The 19206-nt window shown below is 36.8% G+C and overlaps 11 protein-coding genes across 11 annotated transcripts; 4 read left to right on the forward strand and 7 right to left on the reverse strand.

The window, feature by feature from the left end:
• The first annotated feature begins 623 nt into the window (after positions 1 to 623).
• Positions 624 to 1905, forward strand: BDF20DRAFT_844741 (uncharacterized protein). The gene has a single exon (XM_053079639.1). The coding sequence runs from the start codon at positions 694 to 696 to the stop codon at positions 1813 to 1815; it is 1122 nt and encodes a 373-aa protein (XP_052940711.1). The 5' UTR covers positions 624 to 693; the 3' UTR covers positions 1816 to 1905.
• BDF20DRAFT_844744 (39S mitochondrial ribosomal protein L46-domain-containing protein) lies at positions 1906 to 3139 on the reverse strand. The gene is made up of 2 exons (XM_053079640.1): positions 2363 to 3139; positions 1906 to 2272 (listed from the first exon to the last, which is right to left on the reverse strand). The coding sequence occupies exons 1-2, from the start codon at positions 2882 to 2884 to the stop codon at positions 2003 to 2005; spliced, it is 792 nt and encodes a 263-aa protein (XP_052940712.1). The 5' UTR covers positions 2885 to 3139; the 3' UTR covers positions 1906 to 2002.
• Positions 3140 to 4796, reverse strand: BDF20DRAFT_844746 (uncharacterized protein). The gene is made up of 6 exons (XM_053079641.1): positions 4422 to 4796; positions 4327 to 4351; positions 4141 to 4245; positions 3874 to 4086; positions 3520 to 3794; positions 3140 to 3427 (listed from the first exon to the last, which is right to left on the reverse strand). The coding sequence occupies exons 1-6, from the start codon at positions 4628 to 4630 to the stop codon at positions 3316 to 3318; spliced, it is 939 nt and encodes a 312-aa protein (XP_052940713.1). The 5' UTR covers positions 4631 to 4796; the 3' UTR covers positions 3140 to 3315.
• Positions 4797 to 5682: 886 nt separating this feature from the next.
• On the reverse strand, positions 5683 to 7704 carry BDF20DRAFT_44645 (PQ loop repeat-domain-containing protein). Its single transcript, XM_053075466.1, has 5 exons — positions 7197 to 7704; positions 6984 to 7110; positions 6269 to 6898; positions 5769 to 6205; positions 5683 to 5705 (listed from the first exon to the last, which is right to left on the reverse strand). The coding sequence occupies exons 1-4, from the start codon at positions 7409 to 7411 to the stop codon at positions 6068 to 6070; spliced, it is 1110 nt and encodes a 369-aa protein (XP_052940714.1). The 5' UTR covers positions 7412 to 7704; the 3' UTR covers positions 5683 to 5705; positions 5769 to 6067.
• Positions 7453 to 8725, reverse strand: BDF20DRAFT_920118 (ribonuclease H-like domain-containing protein; the record flags this gene model as incomplete). The annotated part of the gene is made up of 4 exons (XM_053084659.1): positions 8332 to 8725; positions 8134 to 8263; positions 7878 to 8067; positions 7453 to 7790 (listed from the first exon to the last, which is right to left on the reverse strand). The coding sequence occupies exons 1-4, from the start codon at positions 8652 to 8654 to the stop codon at positions 7453 to 7455; spliced, it is 981 nt and encodes a 326-aa protein (XP_052940715.1). The 5' UTR covers positions 8655 to 8725.
• Positions 8726 to 9125: 400 nt separating this feature from the next.
• Positions 9126 to 11103, forward strand: BDF20DRAFT_904105 (amino acid/polyamine transporter I; the record flags this gene model as incomplete). Its single annotated transcript, XM_053082984.1, has 6 exons — positions 9126 to 9246; positions 9321 to 9911; positions 9988 to 10253; positions 10368 to 10573; positions 10636 to 10880; positions 11033 to 11103. 6 exons carry the CDS (start codon positions 9126 to 9128, stop codon positions 11101 to 11103), a joined length of 1500 nt encoding a protein of 499 aa, XP_052940716.1.
• Positions 11104 to 11710: 607 nt separating this feature from the next.
• On the forward strand, positions 11711 to 13871 carry BDF20DRAFT_831495 (ankyrin repeat-containing domain protein; the record flags this gene model as incomplete). The annotated part of the gene is made up of 2 exons (XM_053078454.1): positions 11711 to 12855; positions 12935 to 13871. 2 exons carry the CDS (start codon positions 11711 to 11713, stop codon positions 13869 to 13871), a joined length of 2082 nt encoding a protein of 693 aa, XP_052940717.1.
• A 132-nt stretch (positions 13872 to 14003) lies between these two features.
• On the reverse strand, positions 14004 to 14518 carry BDF20DRAFT_812795 (Prefoldin; the record flags this gene model as incomplete). The annotated part of the gene is made up of 3 exons (XM_053076829.1): positions 14004 to 14169; positions 14249 to 14415; positions 14486 to 14518. The coding sequence occupies 3 exons, from the start codon at positions 14516 to 14518 to the stop codon at positions 14004 to 14006; spliced, it is 366 nt and encodes a 121-aa protein (XP_052940718.1).
• A 521-nt stretch (positions 14519 to 15039) lies between these two features.
• Positions 15040 to 15682, forward strand: BDF20DRAFT_904108 (uncharacterized protein; the record flags this gene model as incomplete). Its single annotated transcript, XM_053082985.1, has 3 exons — positions 15040 to 15050; positions 15112 to 15178; positions 15245 to 15682. The coding sequence occupies 3 exons, from the start codon at positions 15040 to 15042 to the stop codon at positions 15680 to 15682; spliced, it is 516 nt and encodes a 171-aa protein (XP_052940719.1).
• Positions 15683 to 16613: 931 nt separating this feature from the next.
• Positions 16614 to 17675, reverse strand: BDF20DRAFT_812735 (uncharacterized protein; the record flags this gene model as incomplete). The annotated part of the gene is made up of 3 exons (XM_053076816.1): positions 16614 to 16970; positions 17057 to 17184; positions 17258 to 17675. The coding sequence occupies 3 exons, from the start codon at positions 17673 to 17675 to the stop codon at positions 16614 to 16616; spliced, it is 903 nt and encodes a 300-aa protein (XP_052940720.1).
• A 283-nt stretch (positions 17676 to 17958) lies between these two features.
• BDF20DRAFT_904109 (uncharacterized protein) lies at positions 17959 to 19061 on the reverse strand (the record flags this gene model as incomplete). Its single annotated transcript, XM_053082986.1, has 5 exons — positions 17959 to 18176; positions 18250 to 18383; positions 18449 to 18502; positions 18590 to 18739; positions 18847 to 19061. 5 exons carry the CDS (start codon positions 19059 to 19061, stop codon positions 17959 to 17961), a joined length of 771 nt encoding a protein of 256 aa, XP_052940721.1.
• Between the last annotated feature and the right edge of the window lie 145 nt (positions 19062 to 19206).

Here is a 19206-nt window from a genome sequence, read left to right on the forward strand (position 1 = left end):
AGCTCTAGGCCTAGTTTACTGTTAGCAAACTGCACCCTATTACTTAGTCCTAGGATACAGCAAAGGAGCCCTTAGATACAGGCTCCCTATCAAAATAAAAATAAGTAAATCAATTTTCTGTGGTCTCAATTACAAAAGTAGTAATAATTTATAGCCTATGAGTACTATCAATTTTGTCAATGTACCACCTGAACGCCAGGCTTTTCTAAGAAAGTATCAAATGAGGCTGAAAAGGTCCTTTTCTAGATTCCTTTTTTACAAGTATAAAAGGTGTAAATGTAAAGTTTAGTGTAATTAAGAATGAGCCAAAATGGTTGAGGATAATTAGTATATCTTAAACCAATGGAAAAAGCTGACAAATGTATCATATCTAGCGCTTGTTATGATGCTATTTCTTTTGATATTTGATTTGAAGAAGGCTCGCGACTATCAGGTACGAAGAAAAGGAACTCCGCTAAGTTTTTTTGAAGCTTTCACTGATTCATTTTCAGTTACCCAAACAGGAATTGTTTTTCTTTTTGATCTTTCTTGGCAAAGAGAAGACAAAGCATCCAAACAGATCGTCTGTTTCTTTCTCTTTTCTATTTCCTGCTCTATCTCTGAGGACTTTTGAAAATGAGCGAACAGCAACAGCAACAACAGCAGCAGCTTCCCATCGGTTCAGAAAAAGCAGACTTTATTATTTCATTGATAATGAATAATAACCCTTCCAAGTATGTCATCCATTTGCTGCATGAAATCCAAAATCAATGCGGAATCAGAAGAAAGAAAAATCGAGAATTTTTTCAAATTGCACATATCGTTCAAGAGAAAAGCAGCAAACAGCTTCACGCAACAGAGCAGTTAATAAGAAGATTGGAAGATGACAAGACTTGTTTAAAAGCAGATATAATCCAACTAAATTCCCGGAAGACATCGTTACTATCGGAACTTGCAAAGTTCGAAGATGAGCTGAACCAAATCAGAATTTATGCTGAGCAACGGCGAAACAAAAAATCCAAACGAGAACGTCAATATCATCAGTTCTACAACGTACCGCTTATCTCTGATCAATATAAAAAGAAATATTTAAGAGCAAGAGATAAAAATCTAGACGCGGAGGAGAGAGTATCAGAATTAAGAACAACCGTAGATAGCTGTCAAATGGCCGTTAATGAGGTTGCCAAAGCTATTTCAGATGTACAGAAGAACCAAGAGCAAATAACAGCGAAACAAGATGATTTGCATTCGGAGAATATACATACGAGACAGTTGCTACAAGATCTACAGGAAGCAGACCGTTTTTGGAGGGATTTCGACGAATACCAAATAAGCTCCGTTGAAGAACATACCGCGCAGTTGATTGAAATTGCTCAAAGGAGCTCCTTAATAATGAGTGGCTCGAACTTGAGTAATTTTTTGAGTCAGTATAAATCAATATTATTCAATTATGAAAATGAAGAGGCTTATGGTGATAAACATTGGCAAAATTTACGAATTGATTATGAATGTACCAAGTGTAGACAAATGCTACATGACTGGCCAAGGCTAGACAAAGTCGACAAGACACACTTTTTATGCAATGCATGTTATCAACAACATAGACAAAGTATGATTTGGGAAAGAAAGATGAAGGATATGAAAGGTAAAAGTCAGCAGCTTATGTCATTACCCAGCAGTTCAATGGTATCTGTTTCGTCTTTTTCTTCAACCAACACACGTGAAAGCAAAAGCAATGGAAAAAACGCATTCAAAGATATTTTCAAGAAATTCAAGATTGAAAAGCGCAAGAGTAGTTTGGTTGAACAGATAGCAACTCCTTTGGTCCATTCCTAATTGTATACGCTGTACCCTTTATACCCGCAATGAAAATGATTCTCCAAATCATATCTTAAGCACGTTTGTAATTAACTATTATACAGAGTTTTGCAAGCTAAACAAACTATATATAATGGTTAAAGTATTTATATGTACAGAAAATAAAGTGACAAGTTCTATATAAATTAATGTTGATGATATATTCTTAAAGATCTCCCAAGCTGTCCACAACAGATTTATAGTATTCAGGAGAAAGTTTCGTAGCTAATTCTTCCTTTGTCAACCAAGCAAAATCACTGACTCTATCGCTAGGTTTAACCTGTCCTGCAAATATACGCGCCTTCATGAAGAATGTTTTTGAACCATAGTCCTCTTGCTTATCTGAGGATTTCTTGTGGAAGGCGATGGGCTGTCGTCCAACAAACCAAGTATCCATATTTTTACCACAAAAATCTTTCAAGGTACGTTCTGCTGCCTATGATAATTAAGCAAATGCAGGTTTTTGGTTAAACATCAAACAACATCCTTTCAGAAAACCTTACTTCTCACAGACTGCCTTTCTTACCTCATGCAAAAGCTCTGAACCATCAACAGGCCCTTCAGGGAATTGCCATAAACCATTTTTGTTATTCCTCACTACCAGGTATAATGTACGTTGTAATGAGCGATCAAGGCTTTTTATGTCATTCTCAGCGTCGGCCTTAGTAGAGCGATCAGTCACTGTGATCTTAGTTGTAGCATTGGCTAAGCTTTCATTTTCTTTTTCCCAAACGGAACGTGCTTCCTCCACCGCTTCTGTAAGTGATGTATCTTTTGTCATAGCTTGCTGGCGTGCTTCTTCTTCTGACTTCCAGCGACGTTCTGCTACCGAACCTTTTTTAAAATAAAAATCTGTTGGTGTAGTCAGCGATTCTTGGCGCTGTATCTTCTCAGTATAGTCGAAATATGCTTTTTCAAATGGTGTAGCATCGCGAAGAATCTGAGGTGCTCTGCAAAGAATGACAGAAGCTTGTATGCGGTGATTTTTGACAATGAGCGGTGAGGCTACGGTTGCTAAACTTCTTTTTTGTATTAATTGTCTGAGCATTGTCCGTATATGAAACAGGAAATAGGGTAATATAGAACAACGCAAGCTTAGGGAATAAAGAGATTGAGATAATAGGATTCTTTTGAATCAAAAATGTCAAAAGTGAAATTTCCCCTCAAAATAGTTTAAAGAACCGGGGTTGTGTTTCCGTCTCTCTGCTTTCGAAACGTGAATAGCCGGTTGCAGACCTTCTGATTGGGGCTGCATAAAGTCTGAGCTTATAGCTCAACTGATCAAGGTACATACACTCTTGGCCGCTATTTGAATAATGCTCGACAAGCTTCGGTTTATTGAAAAATAATCTCCTTTAGCATTAATAGCTATATGCCTTTGTGATTATTTTTGAAAATGTGTGGATGAGAACGTAACAATCAACAGTTACTGAGTTTAAAAATAGAATAAAAAGCTGTAACTTTGAGTACGGTAAGAATCTATGGTTCTGTTTCCTCATACCAAGCAAGTTCGATGAGTTTGTCACGAATGGCCTGAGCAATTTGAGCATGATAGAGAGAAGTAGGATGTCCCCGATCATAAAATACGTATCTAGGTGAATTACAACATACAAGTTGGCAAATAAAGTTAACTATCATTATCACAAGTAGATAATAAACTGTAATATTTCCTTTATCACTCACCCCTCACAACTAGATTCAGAAATGCACGTTCTTCCGGTGTCAGAAACAAATAGGGGCTTGAAAGAGTAATATAAATCAAAATATATTGCTTTTAATTCTGTGTGGTCGATTGTGAAGTCTTCCATAAGTCTTTCCAAATTGATATTGAACTCGCGGACTAAATCGCCCATTTTGACTCGGGTTTCAGACAGTGATTTGCGACGCATAGGCAAATCCTCGAGAGGCAGTTGTCCTAAGAGCATTATATATCGAGCGCCTATCGCATACAGACGTTCCTAAAAAAAAAGGGAAGGTATTTGTTTTGTTCATTCACACCATGTAAAACGATATAAGCACGTTTAAGTCAGACTTTACCAAATTAAAGCGAGCTGAAAGCATGAGTTGTTCTATTAACTTTCGTCTTTCAACAGAATCATTAGGAAATACTTTGAACATATCAAATACTTCGTTTCCTCCGATGTATATGAAAAAAATGGTATTGTTTTTGGTTAAGGTGGCTGCCTCAGAGGTCAAATATCTAGTTACTTGCGTATTTAAGTCATATGGGGTTTCTTCTAAAACTAGAGACTGCTTACAGTTTAGTCAAATAAAAAATTTCTTTTGCTGTTTACAAATACTTACATTATTGATGCTTGCAGCAACACGAGCAAAATTGTACAGATCGGGGCTGCCAAAGGAAGTGGCTAGGTGTTCAACCCAGACTGGGCCATCACAAGCACGAGAAAGCTATAATTAAATGTGAGTAAATTCATGTTATCATCTAAAACAATGTACATAATTTAACAGCCGTTGTCTTGAAAGCCATACATTTGCAGAAGTATAAGAATGAAGGCTATGTGCATTTTTAAAGGTAAACTACATTGTATTCAACGAGGTTTGACACTACGCAATTGCAAATCTACCTTTCTGGGTCAATTTTGCTTGTGTTTTTAGCGTAAAAGTCGTCGAACGAACCATTATCAGTCATAGAATCACCAAAAGCAACTATGGATTGAAATTTGGAAGGTAGTTGTTCGTCAAGAGCATGTTTATCGAGAACCGTTATAGCGCTTGCTAGTAACAGACAAATATGATAAGAAAATGTCAGTATAACTATAAGTAGCATGTGCATATTTTTATTTTGCTAGTTGAAGAAGATAAGAAAAAGATCAAAAAGAGAAGACATACTTGGATCTAAACTATTAAAAATTTACAGGTCCATATACTGTACCGGCTGCATATCATGCCTGACATTGCAGTAATTATGACCAGTGATATCGTTCGTATGTGTAAATGCCTGCTCTTTGCATATGATCGATGTTAATAAAGGAAACAACTTTTTTACAGCAATAAGATGATATAGATCTGCTAAGCGAACCTAACTTATAGTACACTCAAGTATAATTCAAGGGATGTAGCGTGATGAAGACGCTTTTCTTGATTCTATTAGGACGAATGAATTTTCTGAGGGTGGAGAAAAGTAATGGCGCACTATTTCAATTTATCATCTAGTCAGCTTGTAATCAGAAAAGTGGAAGTCTAAATAGCTTTAAGCCTGCAATACCCCTTGGAAAGAGGGGCCCCTTCGTTTTATCATTTGTTTAAAGCCATGAATACACAGACAACCTTTACTGCAATTTGAGAGCCCTAACATTGACATAGAAGAAGAAGCATTCTTTCCGTGAAATGGAAGTAGAAAGGAGAAGGCTACGTTATGCAAGTTACTGGGGAGAGAAAGATCGATTTAATAACCTGTTTACTTCATATATAGCTGTATTAAGAAATATAGTCAAGGAACGATATGCTATTAAGTCAATTTGAATTAAGAACTAGTAATTGTCCAATCCTTATGGAGAAAATTTGATTAAGCGGTTATTGAGGTTTCAAAGAGACATCATTATGCGGAAAATATTCAGCCGAACGTCTATATAGCTATATAATTTATACATGCCATCTCAAAAACGTTATATTACTTCGAGCTATTTGATGGGCGACAATTTATAACGATCATAGAATCGCTTGACTGCGTACGCCGTGAACCCTTTAAAAGCCAATTTAGGAACTTTCTAATGCATATCGATAATATGACCGGAGGTATTGCCCGCTTGTAGCTCCATTCATCTTCGTTTTCAACATCAAATGCTGAACATCAATGCTAACAGTTTGAATCGATTCACTAACAAGAAGAGAATAAAAGCACTAGGCTTCTTTTGTAATGTTAAAGTACTCATCACCACCATTGTATCTTATAGCTCAAACAGTGAACTTACCACTTCTTTTCTGACTAAGATTCTGGTCGCAATTTGAAAGAATGAGCACTTGTAACTAGTTTATTTACTGGTAGGTAAAGAAATGTAAATGACAGTATAATATCGGGCTAGAAAACTCTAATCATGCTCGGCAACTGTTTATTTATTGCTATATTGCTTTAGGAATTAGGAACGGCCATATCTGATCTGGAGGGGTAGGAGGGGGAGAAGAGTGTTTTATGTACAGGCATTAAATGAAGGTATAAAGGAGGAGCTACCAGCAATTACAAAATTTACAAAAAAATTGTACTATACATGCATTAGTCAACTTTGCGACGATTATAAGCGTAAAATTGCAAAAAGATCATGATATCAAAAATTATTGTTCCAGCGCTTCCGATGATCCAAGAAAGGTTTCTAATGATATATATTCTTTCTGTTGACTTCAAGAAGATAGACTAATAATAAATCAAATGATGTTCAGAGATGGTACCAAAAATTGTCAAGTGAACGGCACTTACCATAGTGTAAAAGATATTACCAAATACTGCACACACGAACATACCAACACTCAAACCTTCAGTGCTTTGGTCCTTATAGTTCTTCACAAGCTGCGGAATTCTACTACCGATGTATAGAATAGCACTTAACCAGCCAAAAATCTGTGGCAGAACATTAATAGTGTTTTCTGATCCTTTAGTTTTATCAATAGGCTGAGTAATTGCTGCTTCATAGCCATAGCATGAAATCAAGGTAACAACTATCAGTATAGCGAACATGCCAGTGTTCAGGCACATGGGTTTGATTTTTGGTTGATTTGCAAAATTATCATTATAGATATTCTCGTCATTGTCGTAGTAAGAAGTGCCTTCCTCAAATGAAGAATCTGTTCTACTGACAAACGGCTCTTCTAAATTTTGAAGGTTTTTCGTTGCTGATGCTGTTGTTTTTTCCGGGCTATTAGTATCTGGTTTAGAAAGTACTGTAGCTTCAACACTAGAACGACGTTGCTTTAATACTGATTGTGGAAGGAGGGATATAGCTTCGTCAAGCTCTTCGTGTTTTATTTTGGTCGTAATACAGTGTTTGTAGTAAATGACTTGCCAAATCAAGCCGAGATCACTAATTGTGTACCAGAGAGCCAATAAAAACTGATACAATTTTCCCACAATACACACAGACATAACGTTAGTCCAAGCATAAGCTATGAAGTCTCCATAATGCATTCACTTATACCATAGTAAACATCAGTCTTTCCATAATCACACCAGCCAGACTGAAAAAATCTCCCACAAGCCAAGTTATCAAAAAAGGTAATGATATGCCATCGCCGCTTTTTCGTTTAAAGTTTTCTTCTAATTGACTGCAATGAGAGAAGTCAGTTTTGCAGAGATCGCATGGGGGCATCGCAAAAAATTTTCAGTTGTTCGAACAAATTCGAATAATTACGGTATGAATACAATTAGCCAAAACACAATCGAAATGTATCCTGATATAGATGCTGCTAAGTCTCGTGTTAATAGCATTTTACTATTTCCTTTGAATCTGTAAACTGTAGAAGGTTCGAAAAACACCAAATTTAAAGTTAAATTAACTGTCAAAGTGATTTTGGCAAAATAAATTTTCCTTTTTTGTTTGTCAGACTGTGCAACAGAAGAGTCCATGAGCTCTCATAAAACAGCACTTAGTGTTGGAAGTTCGCCATCTATCTCCTCCTTTTCTGTTTATTTGTCTGATAATAAACCTGATTGTTACGAAAACTATAATTGCAGTTTGGTTTAAATATACAGCCTTCTTCATGCATTCTTTTCCCTATAGCAACTAAATTTCTGGCATCATCCAAGCCTGAGTGTTCTCTGCCTTCAAATTTCATGTTGAGATAGCTCAACATCATGCTGATATTCTTATTCTCCGTTTGCTTATAGAACCTTTTAAAACTTTGTCTAATGTTGACCCAGGGTATATCGAAATAGGCAGGTCTCTTTTTTAATTTGCTGTGTTTGCATTGTTTTGTGATAAAGTCGCGTATATCGAATGGACCGTCTAAAGATTTCATGTATAATCGTTTCAATGTAAATACCTTGACAGATCATTGAATGTTGGAATGGAATATGATTTTCTTGCATTTACCTGTGACAAAGGTGGCTGATTTTGTTTGAAACAGACCATATTTTGCCATGAATTCTTGGAATAAATCCAAAACCTCCACAAATGTAGGGCTTTCGTCTACTGTTGACTGTTGAATACCTGTCAGTTTAATACAAAAATCTGATAAAATGGGGTTTCTTGTTGGTTTAACATATGATCTGAATTCATCCACCTAGGTTTATTGCACTGATTAGTGTTTTGAACACTTCCTCGCTTATTTGCCTCAATTTTTTCTTACAATGTCGAAAGTGCTTCCATCCACCAAAACAACAGGAAATTCAATGATCTCGTTGGGATACGTAAAACCACCGTTTTCTTCACAAGTAGCTTCCACGTCGAAAAATAAATAGTAATCGAAAGGCTGTTTCCTAAATAATTTACATATCAGCTCCTGTTGCTGAATAGAAAAAATAAATCTTTTTATAATAACAATTACTTTTTATCAGATGCCTTCGACTCTATCAAATTTTCAATCGTAGTAGCCTCCTCCATCATATTAACAGTTGCTTCTGTAATTGCTTTCTCTGATACATTTGTAGCTTCACTGGTGTCTCGGTACGCTACTGTCGTTTTTACGTCGTCCTCTTTTTCTTTCTGCTTTTTAGAAGCCTTTCTGTAACGTCGCTTTAATTCTGCTTTGTGGCCTTTCGTGCTTAAACCCATTTTTTCAAGGGCTATTCTTAGCTCCTCTACCGTTGTAATAGATCTATTAGCAGGATTTTTACAAGCATTATTTTGTTCCACTGCTTCCTCATCCATGTTGAGAAGATCTCAAAGAGAAGGCATGCGTACCAAAAAATTGTTTAAATGATATGCAATGAGCGGGGATCAGAAATTTGACAATCTACATTTGGAAATATTTTTGATTCTTGCAACTATTGCGTCGTTTCCATTGATCTTATTCAATAGAAAGAAGTGCGCTATATAAGCTATCCACCCACTTTCGGTTTTACATTCAGTTGAGTAGAGGCAAATGAACTATATAGTATGCCTCGCATAAACGCCACTCTACAGTCATCATCTACAGATGAAAGCATTTACCACGAAAACATTCGAGATGTTAATAGATTCAGAATAAGTGAGTCTGATTCGGACTCCATTTTCAGCACAGGATCACACCGATTCAGCTTAGATGACGAAGAATTGGATAACGTTCAAAGTACATTATTGCCTTTAACGCACCATAGCAATCGCTCTTCATCTTCAGTTTTCTCTTTTGAAACTATCCCTATGATTCCATTGTCACAGACGCAAGCAAGAGGTCCTGAACTACAAAAGAAAGTGACTTTCTGGAACGGGCTAGGTCTCGTTGTCGGTATGATGATTGGTAGTGGGTTATTTAGTTCCCCAGGTTAGTTATTCGTAAAAGGCAGTAATTGAGACTGTATTTTTGGGAAAGTAAGCTGATATAAATGTTCTCTCTAGGACCTGTACTTGAGTCCTCTGGTGCTTATGGAACAGCATTGGTCATTTGGTTTATATCAGGCTTGATAGCATTGAGCGGTGCGTTATGTTATTCTGAATTAGGTACCATGCTACCACAAAACGGCGGTGAGTCCGTGTATTTAGGAAGAGCATTTGGGAGCCTTGTCTCGTTCATGTTTGAATTTTTCAGCATTGTCGTGCAAAAGCCTGGCAGTTTGGCGATCGTTTGTACAGTTTTCGGTGAATACGTGTCGCGTATTGCCTATCATACTTATTTCTTTCACATCCCTCATGATTCTGATGCGGCGGCACAATTAGCTGATTCGATTATACCGTCTTTTTTACCAAAGTTATTGGCTATCGTCTGTTTGATCGTTTTGACAACAATTAACGCTTTCTCTGTGAAAGCAGGTGTTCGTGTGCAAGATGTATTAACTTTGGTTAAAGTACTTACGGCCATTGTTATATCGATCGTTGGTATTATTGTATTGACGAATAAGAATTTGGTGGTTGGCGATAGTATTCATGGTGATGCTTTCAAGAACATTAATTCTATCAGTTTTGGACAATTTGGCGTTGCATTTTATTCGGGTAACCATAAAGTACTAATCGCTCTATTACAGAAAACAAGCCAAGTTTGATTTTAATTCACAAATCTCTTCTATAGCTTTATGGGCATTTGATGGTTGGAATAATTTAAATTATGTATCGGGCGAAATGAAGGATTCACACAGAGATTTGCCACGAGTCATCATCTTCGGCATACCCTTGGTTATCGTGTGTTACATGCTTTCCAACGTTGCTTATCTTGCAGCGTTAAGACCGGAGGTTGTGATGCATACAAATACGGTTTCTATGGATTTTGGAAAAAAGATTTTTGGTCCAGCCGGTGGTATTATATTTGCTGTCTGTGTTGCTTTTAGTTGCTTCGGGGTGAGTTGTCCTTTACAAAGCTTATTTTCAAATTTCATTGTTCTAAAAACTTTACGTGAATCTTTCAACAATAATTACCCCTAATATCTTTTATTTGCCCCCTGTTGACAATAGTCTGCTAATGCAAGTGTATTTACAGGAGCTCGGATCATCTATGTGTCTGCAAAGCAAGGACATATTCCTAGTTTATTTGGAAAGCTCCATCAAATTCGTCAGACACCCATTCCAGCCTTAATTTTACAAGCTATACTAACTACCATCATGATAATGATAGGTTCTTTCAGAGTTTTGATAAATTTTTATTCTTATGGTGCTTGGATGTAAGTGTTTAACTGTTGTTTTCTTGTGTTTTCATGTAGAAGACTAACATGTTTGTAAATAGCTTTCATTTTTTGGCCGTATTATGTTTGCTTGTTCTCCGATACACCGAACCTGATTTGCAAAGACCTTATCATGTTTGGATTTCAACGCCAATACTTTTTTGCAGCATTGCTCTATTTTTATGCACTGCACCACTAATAGAAGCACCCGTTGAAAGTGTGATTGCCTTAGGAATCATACTGTTGGCTATTCCTGTTTGGGTTGTTCGTGTCAAATTTTATTCGGTCATTTCCAGAGGCTGGGATTGTAAGTATATGTGTTTCAATTTATACTTTATGTTATTTGTCATTAAGGAGTTATTATGTGGCGCTTGTTACGTGCGAGCGGAGGAGAATACCCGTGTTGAAATTTTGACTAACGTTTGACACCATCATTGTCTTTTTTACGTTAAACGTTAGCCATTGCTAGCTGTGCCGGAAGATACAGACGAAAAAGAGAGTATCGAGAAATGGAAATGACAGAAAATTAAAAGAAGACCTACAAATATGGTGCACATACTATAGTAGAAAGAGCAATTGTAAAGCTTCCTAGAATGAAAGACCTTGAGCAGTAGATATTGTTAGTTAGACTTTTATTAACCTTAATAATCAATTATCACGTATACATCCATATTACATACCCCATATATCGCATGAAAAAACAAACCTGCCATCCTCAGTATACCTTTTTCTTTTGGTTCTTCTAAAAAAAAAGAAAAAAAAAAATACCACAAGATGAGTCTAACCAAGCAGCTTTTCACGGCGTTGTCAGCATTTACCGATGTACAATTAATAAATAGAAGACGCTTGGTACATAACAACTATGGAACACATCTATCATGCATGTGTATAAGATACGCATAAATTTTCTTGCAAAACGAGAAGAGGGAGGAAACCAAATCATATTACTCAACCAGTGTCCAATAGGATCCTACGGGCTATCACTTTTGTTTATAGTAACGGATCATCCTTATGTTTTCTGCGTGCAAGAAAGTCAATTTTGTAGAAATCGAAGGGAGGAAAACGAAAGAAAAGCGCAAATAGAATAACCTTTCCATCTCATTTTACATACTACTGTAGCGATTTTTACAGAATTAAATGCTGCTATCTTTTCTTTTTCGCTTCCTTTGTTTTTGCCTGCTTCCTCACATAACAGAGTTTTTGCTTCACTTCATCAGATACAGCAGCACATACTTGCTTAGTAACAACAAACGGAAAATGGAGAGCTTTAGCAATACCAACAATACAGAGGATCACTACAGAGCGCTATCCTTACCTGCTCCACCTACTACATCCAAAAGAACATTCACCGATAAGGGCAATAGACCATCATTTACCCGCTTTCGAAAATACGAAGAGACGAAACACGAACAGCAACTACGAAACATAATTACAGAAGTTGATTGCACAGAGCTTCAGAACCGCTTGAAAATCGCGATGGATAAAATAATTTTGTCCTGGTCTGAAAGACATGATGCTTTGATAGACGCTTTGGACAGACTTGAACAATCAAAACAAAGCCTACAATATCGGTTAAGTGCGCAATCACACTCCTACGAGCGTTGCCTGAAGCAGTGTCAGTATTTCAAAACTCGATATGAAGCTTTATTAGCAAATCAGCAACAGAGACACCATTTTCATCGAGCCAGTGAGAGTAGTCTTTTTAGCAATATTAGCAGTAGCACTTACAGTGGCAGTATCAGCAGAAGGTCTTTACTCATGTCGAGTAACGCCAGCTGTCTCTCTGGTAAGAGTGGATATTCGACATCTTCTTCCTCTTCATCTGGGCGCTCCTCCTGTGCCTCATCGATTAGAACATCCACAATTTCGTTTTCGGACGACTTTGTTGAACCTCTTGCTAGTATCGTCGATAGCTCAAGTAATATAATCGACGATAGCAGTGGTGATCCAAATCAAACAGATGATATAGATATTTTTACAGTCCTATCTGAGACAGAGGATCTAAACCTTGCTCTATCTCCTGATTCTACAAATTCACTCCTTTCTCCGGTCGCCCTCGCCACCTCAAATATAATGAACAGCACTACCAACATGAATAACAATGAAAGTCAGCATGACGGAGGAATATTGCATCGAGAACATAGTATGCTAAGTCAACAGCAACAAAATCTACTCGGCGATGACAATTCACGTCAGATTTTGAAATTCGGTTGTACCGATGGATTCTGGATCGCGATATCCAACGGATATGGTAATAAGAAAGAAGTAGCCAATATGGTCTTGTAAGAATTACTTTTCGACTTACATTACAAATTCTTCTGAAATGCTAACTATAAAACTTTCATAATAACCAATGTGTAGAGAATACCTTCGCCGCGGGGGAGATCCAAATGTAGCAAAAAACACAGAGTCCATGAAAAACGTTAAAGAAGGATATAGTTTGATCCATGCGTTGATTACGGTCAAGAATACACCTGCTTTACGTGCAGTCATTGATGCAGGAGGCAAAGGGAGCATTTACCCACTGACATTAAAAAAGGAGGATAAGATTGCTCCTGTGGTGTTGGCGGCGAAAATGGGCTACATCAATGGTGTCAAACTATTGGTTGAACGCGCTGGTGCTAATCTTATGCTTGATAGGGGTCCCTATGGTGAAAACGCACTTCATGCTGCGGTACAAAGTGGCTCAGAAGACATGGCCAGGTGTGTTCTTAAACTCTGTAACAATGATATAATCGAATGCAAAGACGATAATGGTATAATTGATTTTAGAGCTCGTCGTTTCAAAGTCTTCTCTAGTAACCAATTTCTCAAAAAAATAGGCCTAACACCTCTACATTACGCATGTATTACTGGCAAATTGAAGATTATCACAGTCTTTGCTCGAGATGCTCAGTGCAATGTTGATGCCAAATGTAATAAAAATGAGACTCCACTGCATTATGCTATACGTAACCAAAGATTCAAAGTCGTAGCGAAACTGATCGGTGAGTTGGGCGCATATCCCAATCATTATGTTTTGAAGCAAGTACAGACGCCACTTGACCTCGCAAAACAAGCTGATCTCAAAAATATTGCAGACTATCTTCGAAACGCAGGTGCAAAGACTACAAAAGAGATGGAAAAAGCCAACCGTAAAAACCAATCGATAAAACAGCTTAGCAACTCTTATCAAGAAACGAAAGTCCTCACTGATGAACACAGTAATAGTAACACCCCAGTGTTGCCTCCCCATCCGCTTGGTGTTAGACATTTTTTGCAAACAAAAACCTCGCAAATTTTAAGAAGCACATTTTAGTGTTTTTTATTCGTTAATGGATTCATTTCTTCTTCTATAACCATACAAACATATAAATAGCCATCTGATTCAATATAATGATTAATAGAAAATTATCACAAAGTAACATTCTCTCTGTAGCTGATTTTACAGCTATGTTCTTGGACCTTGAAGAATATCCTTAAGATTTGCCTGAGCATCCGTTGCTGCGCGTTCGAAGTATTTGTGTGATTTCTCCAACTTTTTAATTTCTTCATCAGCTTGAGATATTGACCTTACGTATTCATTTTTCATTTCGCTCAAAGGGCTTTGGATAAACCTATCAATGAGAGGAAAGGTCAAAGGCTAATTTTTCAAATCAATCCACGAAAAAATCAGCAGCTACAGAAAAGAATTACATTTTGCCAACTGGTTTGTAAGTGTTTGTATCTTCATCCAAGCCATCCAATTCACGTCTTGTCAACTCTGCTAATTTACGTTCACGTTGCTTAGCTGTGATTTGGGCTTTTACTGTGGCAGCTTGTTGTTGACTTTGGATGTACTTGTTTTGCAATTCCACAAAAACCTAAAAAGAATGAATTAATGAACTTGCCAACTATTAAGTCAGGTTAGAAAAAGAGTGAAATATTACATACTCTACGAATGGTTTCATCAGCAAGAGCGGACATGGTGTCTTCACTTATTAATCGATCGAAAAGATTAGAATTTGCTCAATGGTAGTAGAAAGATCTATTAAACGCCCTTTGCGATAAGCTCGATTTTTTTTTTCTGCTGTTGAATGGGAATGAATTGCCAAAGATAGTAATTTACAGGAACAGAAAAACCTTTGCGAAAAAAATAGCATATGCAGTTCTTTTTTTCATTCTTTCTCAATAAAAACACTTACGTAAGACTCTTCGACTATACAGTATGGAATTTCCAGAGCTTGGAAAACGATGTACAGCTGAGGGTTGCAATCTCTACGGTACGATGAAAAGTTTTTAGTCAGCCTTACTCTTTAACCTCGACTGAAATATATTTTTCTAGACTTTCTGCCTTACACTTGTGTTTATTGTCAGAAAATATACTGGTAAAATTCTCTTTTTGAAGAATCCTGATAATGAAGTCTATTTAATCATTGAAAATCATTCGTAGTCAAGATCACTTTAAATTACAGGCTCACAAATGTCAGATTTTAAATGAACCAAAGATGGACGTCAGGTATATATTAATATTGTGATTCATATCCGAAAGAAGCCTGATTAAATATCTATTATTGTAGAGTACCAATTTGTCCCATATGTGACAAGCCTGTACCTGTCAAACGAGGAGATGATCCAAATGTTCGAGTAAGTTGATGTCAAATTATCTTGATTTACAAAAACCGCTTAATGTTAAAGACCTGATTCTCTTAGATGAATGCACATATACAAAGTAATTGCTCTGATTTGGAACCTAAAAATGATAATACATGTCGGAAAAAAGGCTGCACAGCTAAAATGTTAGTACCAATACACTGTCCTGAATGTGGGCTTTCCTTCTGTGTTAAACATCGCTTAGCAATAGACCATCAATGCACAGGGAAACCATCAAAGCCTAGTACGAAAAAATCAGCAAAACTACATCTGTTCAATGTCAATAGCAGCAACAGTTCTGCAAATCAACAACAATTCTCGAGGGCAGAGATGGAAAGACAGAGAAGAGAACGGTTCAACGCAGCGAATGCACGAAAACAAGAGATAGCGAACTTACAGGCTAAAATGAAGCAAGGAATAATTACAGACGATGAACAATTACGACTAGCGAAACTTCTCTCTACAACTGACAAAAACGGGAAGTGTATCGTTTGCTAATCGTTATATATGTATATAGAACATAATAGACAGAGTTCTTTGCTCATTTTGTAGAGCACTCAATTTTGGTAGATTAGTCCCCACCTTATCATTCTTACTACCACTAGACAAATTATGCATTACTTTGAATGTGTTGTATCAAGAACTGTTTTGTAGAACGCAAAAGAGATACATTAAATATTTAATTCATGGTCAAGTTGGGCTTTTCATACTGCTGAAGAAAGACTTGGGTAAAATCAATGGCTCCGCTAAAATCGTGTCGAGAGCTATGCGTAAATCTTCAGAATAGATCTGTAATTTTTGTTAAACCGGTTATTCTTCATGTATGTACAATCCACTAATTTCTGATTACTTACTGATCTGAAGTCAACTTCCGCATTTTCACGTGAATCTTCCCATTGTATTACCTTGCATAAAAAGTCTTTGCTTCTATACATCATTCGCTTTGTAGTACTAGATAATAGATGCTGACTTGGCAGTTGTTGTAGAGTTTCGCTTGGCATAGTAGGTTCGTTGTAAGCAATAAGGGGTATGAGGGATGGATCAATACAGAAAAATGAATGATCCGAACCCACAAATGTTTGTGTGGCATGTTCACAGACTAGAGCGCATGTCTTATACGTTTCAATGGCATCCAACATTTCCCTGTCAAGTTTTTTGGCTGACTTGGATTGAGCCAGAAAGTCATATTTGAATGCTAATTTGCGAAATTGAATGGCACAACATCGCATTTGTCGTGATTGTTTTTTGTCGTTGCTATCTTTAATTGTTGTTGAAATAATCTCCTTCATGCGCTGTACTATCTCGATGAATTCCATCCGTAATTGAACATAACCAGACTGAATGGGACGTGGCTGTCTAAACGCTGATAAAGCCTTGTGTGAAATAACGTATAACATTAGTGAAATGAAACAAGTTTTTTTGTTGTTCACTATTTGTCAATTAAGCTTACTTTTAACTCTTTCAAACATTGAATATAGTGATCAGTCCCTGGCTGATTCTGTGAGAGTGTCCATTCAGCCAAAGCCAATGAGCCAAGTGATCTTAACCAATAAAAATTTGCCTCCTTTTCTACATTACGACATAGATCCTTCATTATCAGATACAATAGCTGATACCACCCACAATGACCCGCTTCAAGCCCTATTAGATATAAATTCCAAGCATTGCTCTGATATCTCTCTCTCTTTCGATTGAAACTGCCAAATCGATGTAAAATAGGTAACAATTGGTTCATCAATTCATCACTGCTTTTCGTCGTTCTAACTAGCAATCGATTTAAATTGACCTTGCATAGTGTAAACGTATCGACATCATAAGTATGGTTAGCTTTGCTTTTCTTCAACTCACACTCTACAGCAAAAGCATACTCACAAAGATAAGCGGTCTATTCATTCGCTTTTTCATTTCATTAAGTGCTTCGTTTGGAAACCAGGTGGGTAACAATTTACATTTTTGAGAAAGAGAACTCAAATACGGCAACAATACCGCGACAATATCATCTGAGAACAAAGTTCATTAAAGAGAACAGTCAATGATAAAAAAGTGTTACTATTGGTGATTTCTTATACTTACCATCGGCTTTCGTCAAAAGTGTATAAGCTTCTTTGAATGTAGTATCACAATCCCAATCATCCAGTAGCAAGCAAAAATCCGACTTGATTTTCAGAAGCTCTTGCAATCTTAACTTGCTTATAGCTCTCAATGTCTTGTCCTGTTTAATTAATTCTATGTCCATCTTTGTGATTATTTCTGTCACACGTTGGCCAAGAGCCTTCAGTTCAGACAATACATTTGAATCCACATCCATTGCTGTTGAGCTATGTGCTGGGTTTTGTTGACCAAGTATGATGCGCAAAATGCTGTACAATAATTTCGCTATGGCGATGGTTATAGTATACTGCTGTTGTTGGATAGCATTCTGCATCATGGCCTCCAATTCACGTATATAAGATAATGGTTCATATTCACGAGATGAGGAGGTTGGGTCCATCATATGCAGGATCAATTTATGATGAGATTCTATTACTTTTCTTGCACAATGGATAGCTTTAAGATGAATCTTTTTGTTTTGTTGTGACTTTTTGACGGCTTCCAACAAGTGAATAATGTGTGTTTCATCCAGCATGGTGTCATTTCTTCCTAGTAAAACTAAATCATAAAATACATTATATCTGACGAGGTCCCTTTCATCGTTCAAGGAATAATCAATGAGTCTTTCGATCTGTAATAAAATATAGTTCGACTCAGTTAAGCATTGCTCTATAAATCAGCATTCAATATAATGTTACCTGTTCTTTTCTATCTATAACTACTTGGCTTGATAGTAACGTCAGCGTTCTAAGTGTTACGAGAACCAGCTGCGTATCTGTAGTCTTATCTTGCAAAAGCTGTAAACAGGTTGATTTTGCTTCTCTAGCCATACCAATATCTTGATGCATGTGCCGAAATATCTTTATAATCTTGGTTTTTATCTCTAGAGGAGTATTTGGATCTGAAGTTGTAAAGGAGTAAAACGACATTTAGTTTCAGCTGTAAGAACTATATACTTAACAAAACGGCTTTACTTTGAAGCTTTTCAACTATTTTAGGAAAAATCACTGAAGGAAACGTTTTGGATCTTGCACATATCTGATCTGCTGCCCAAATGGCTGCTTCTAATTCGATACGATCTGTTGCTAATTCCATTTGTTGAATGATACTGCAGTTTAATGGGGCTGGTTAGTACCTGCTTATATATGGCACAGTTCGATTCGTCCATCTTACCCATAATGAACATCCAAATTGTTTGAGCTTATCACCGACATGCAACCAAACACACTGTTATTTTAATGAAAACAATAGTATCAAAGTAATACATATTCGACCATTCTCTCTTGCTTCATTTGCTTTTGATAAGGAACATACCGAAGAGCTATTGCTCGGGCAGTAGGGTCATTACTACCGAGAACAGGTAATATACGTCTCACAGTCTCTTCAACGTTAATGACCTTGCATAACTGAGATTCAGAAGCTCCTTTGAAAACTCTGTAAATATAGTATTTGACATGATTATTACTTTAACCAAAAAATAAAATAAAATGATAAACCCAGAGGTACATTTTCAGACGCGTTAGCAAAAATATGCAAGTCGTTATACAAGAAGAATAAGCTAGGACATTTACTAGATTCGAAACCAGTCAGCTAACTTAAGAATGGCAGCATTGATCACAACAGGGTACGGATATTGATCGAAAATTTGGATAAAGCCCGTTAAAGCCTGAATTTGAGATCCTTGAATGTTTGAAGCTGAAGATCGCGCTTTCTTATTGAATTTCTTTTCAAGTTCCAGTAGTGCTTTATGACCTTCCGAATGATCACTACTATGACTTTCCTCCATTTCAAAAAGAAACGATCACTTCAGCCGACAGGAACTGTTGATTTCTTTTTCTTAATCCTGCAAAGCGAAAAATTGTAAGTCAGTTGATTAACCGGTTAATTTTTTTGATTGTTCTTTTGCAACACCTCTACGTTACAGTATTTTT

The sequence above is a fragment of the Mycotypha africana genome (genome assembly GCF_025528875.1).
Source record: "Mycotypha africana strain NRRL 2978 chromosome Unknown BDF20scaffold_1, whole genome shotgun sequence".
NCBI classification, from domain to species: domain Eukaryota; kingdom Fungi; phylum Mucoromycota; class Mucoromycetes; order Mucorales; family Mycotyphaceae; genus Mycotypha; species Mycotypha africana.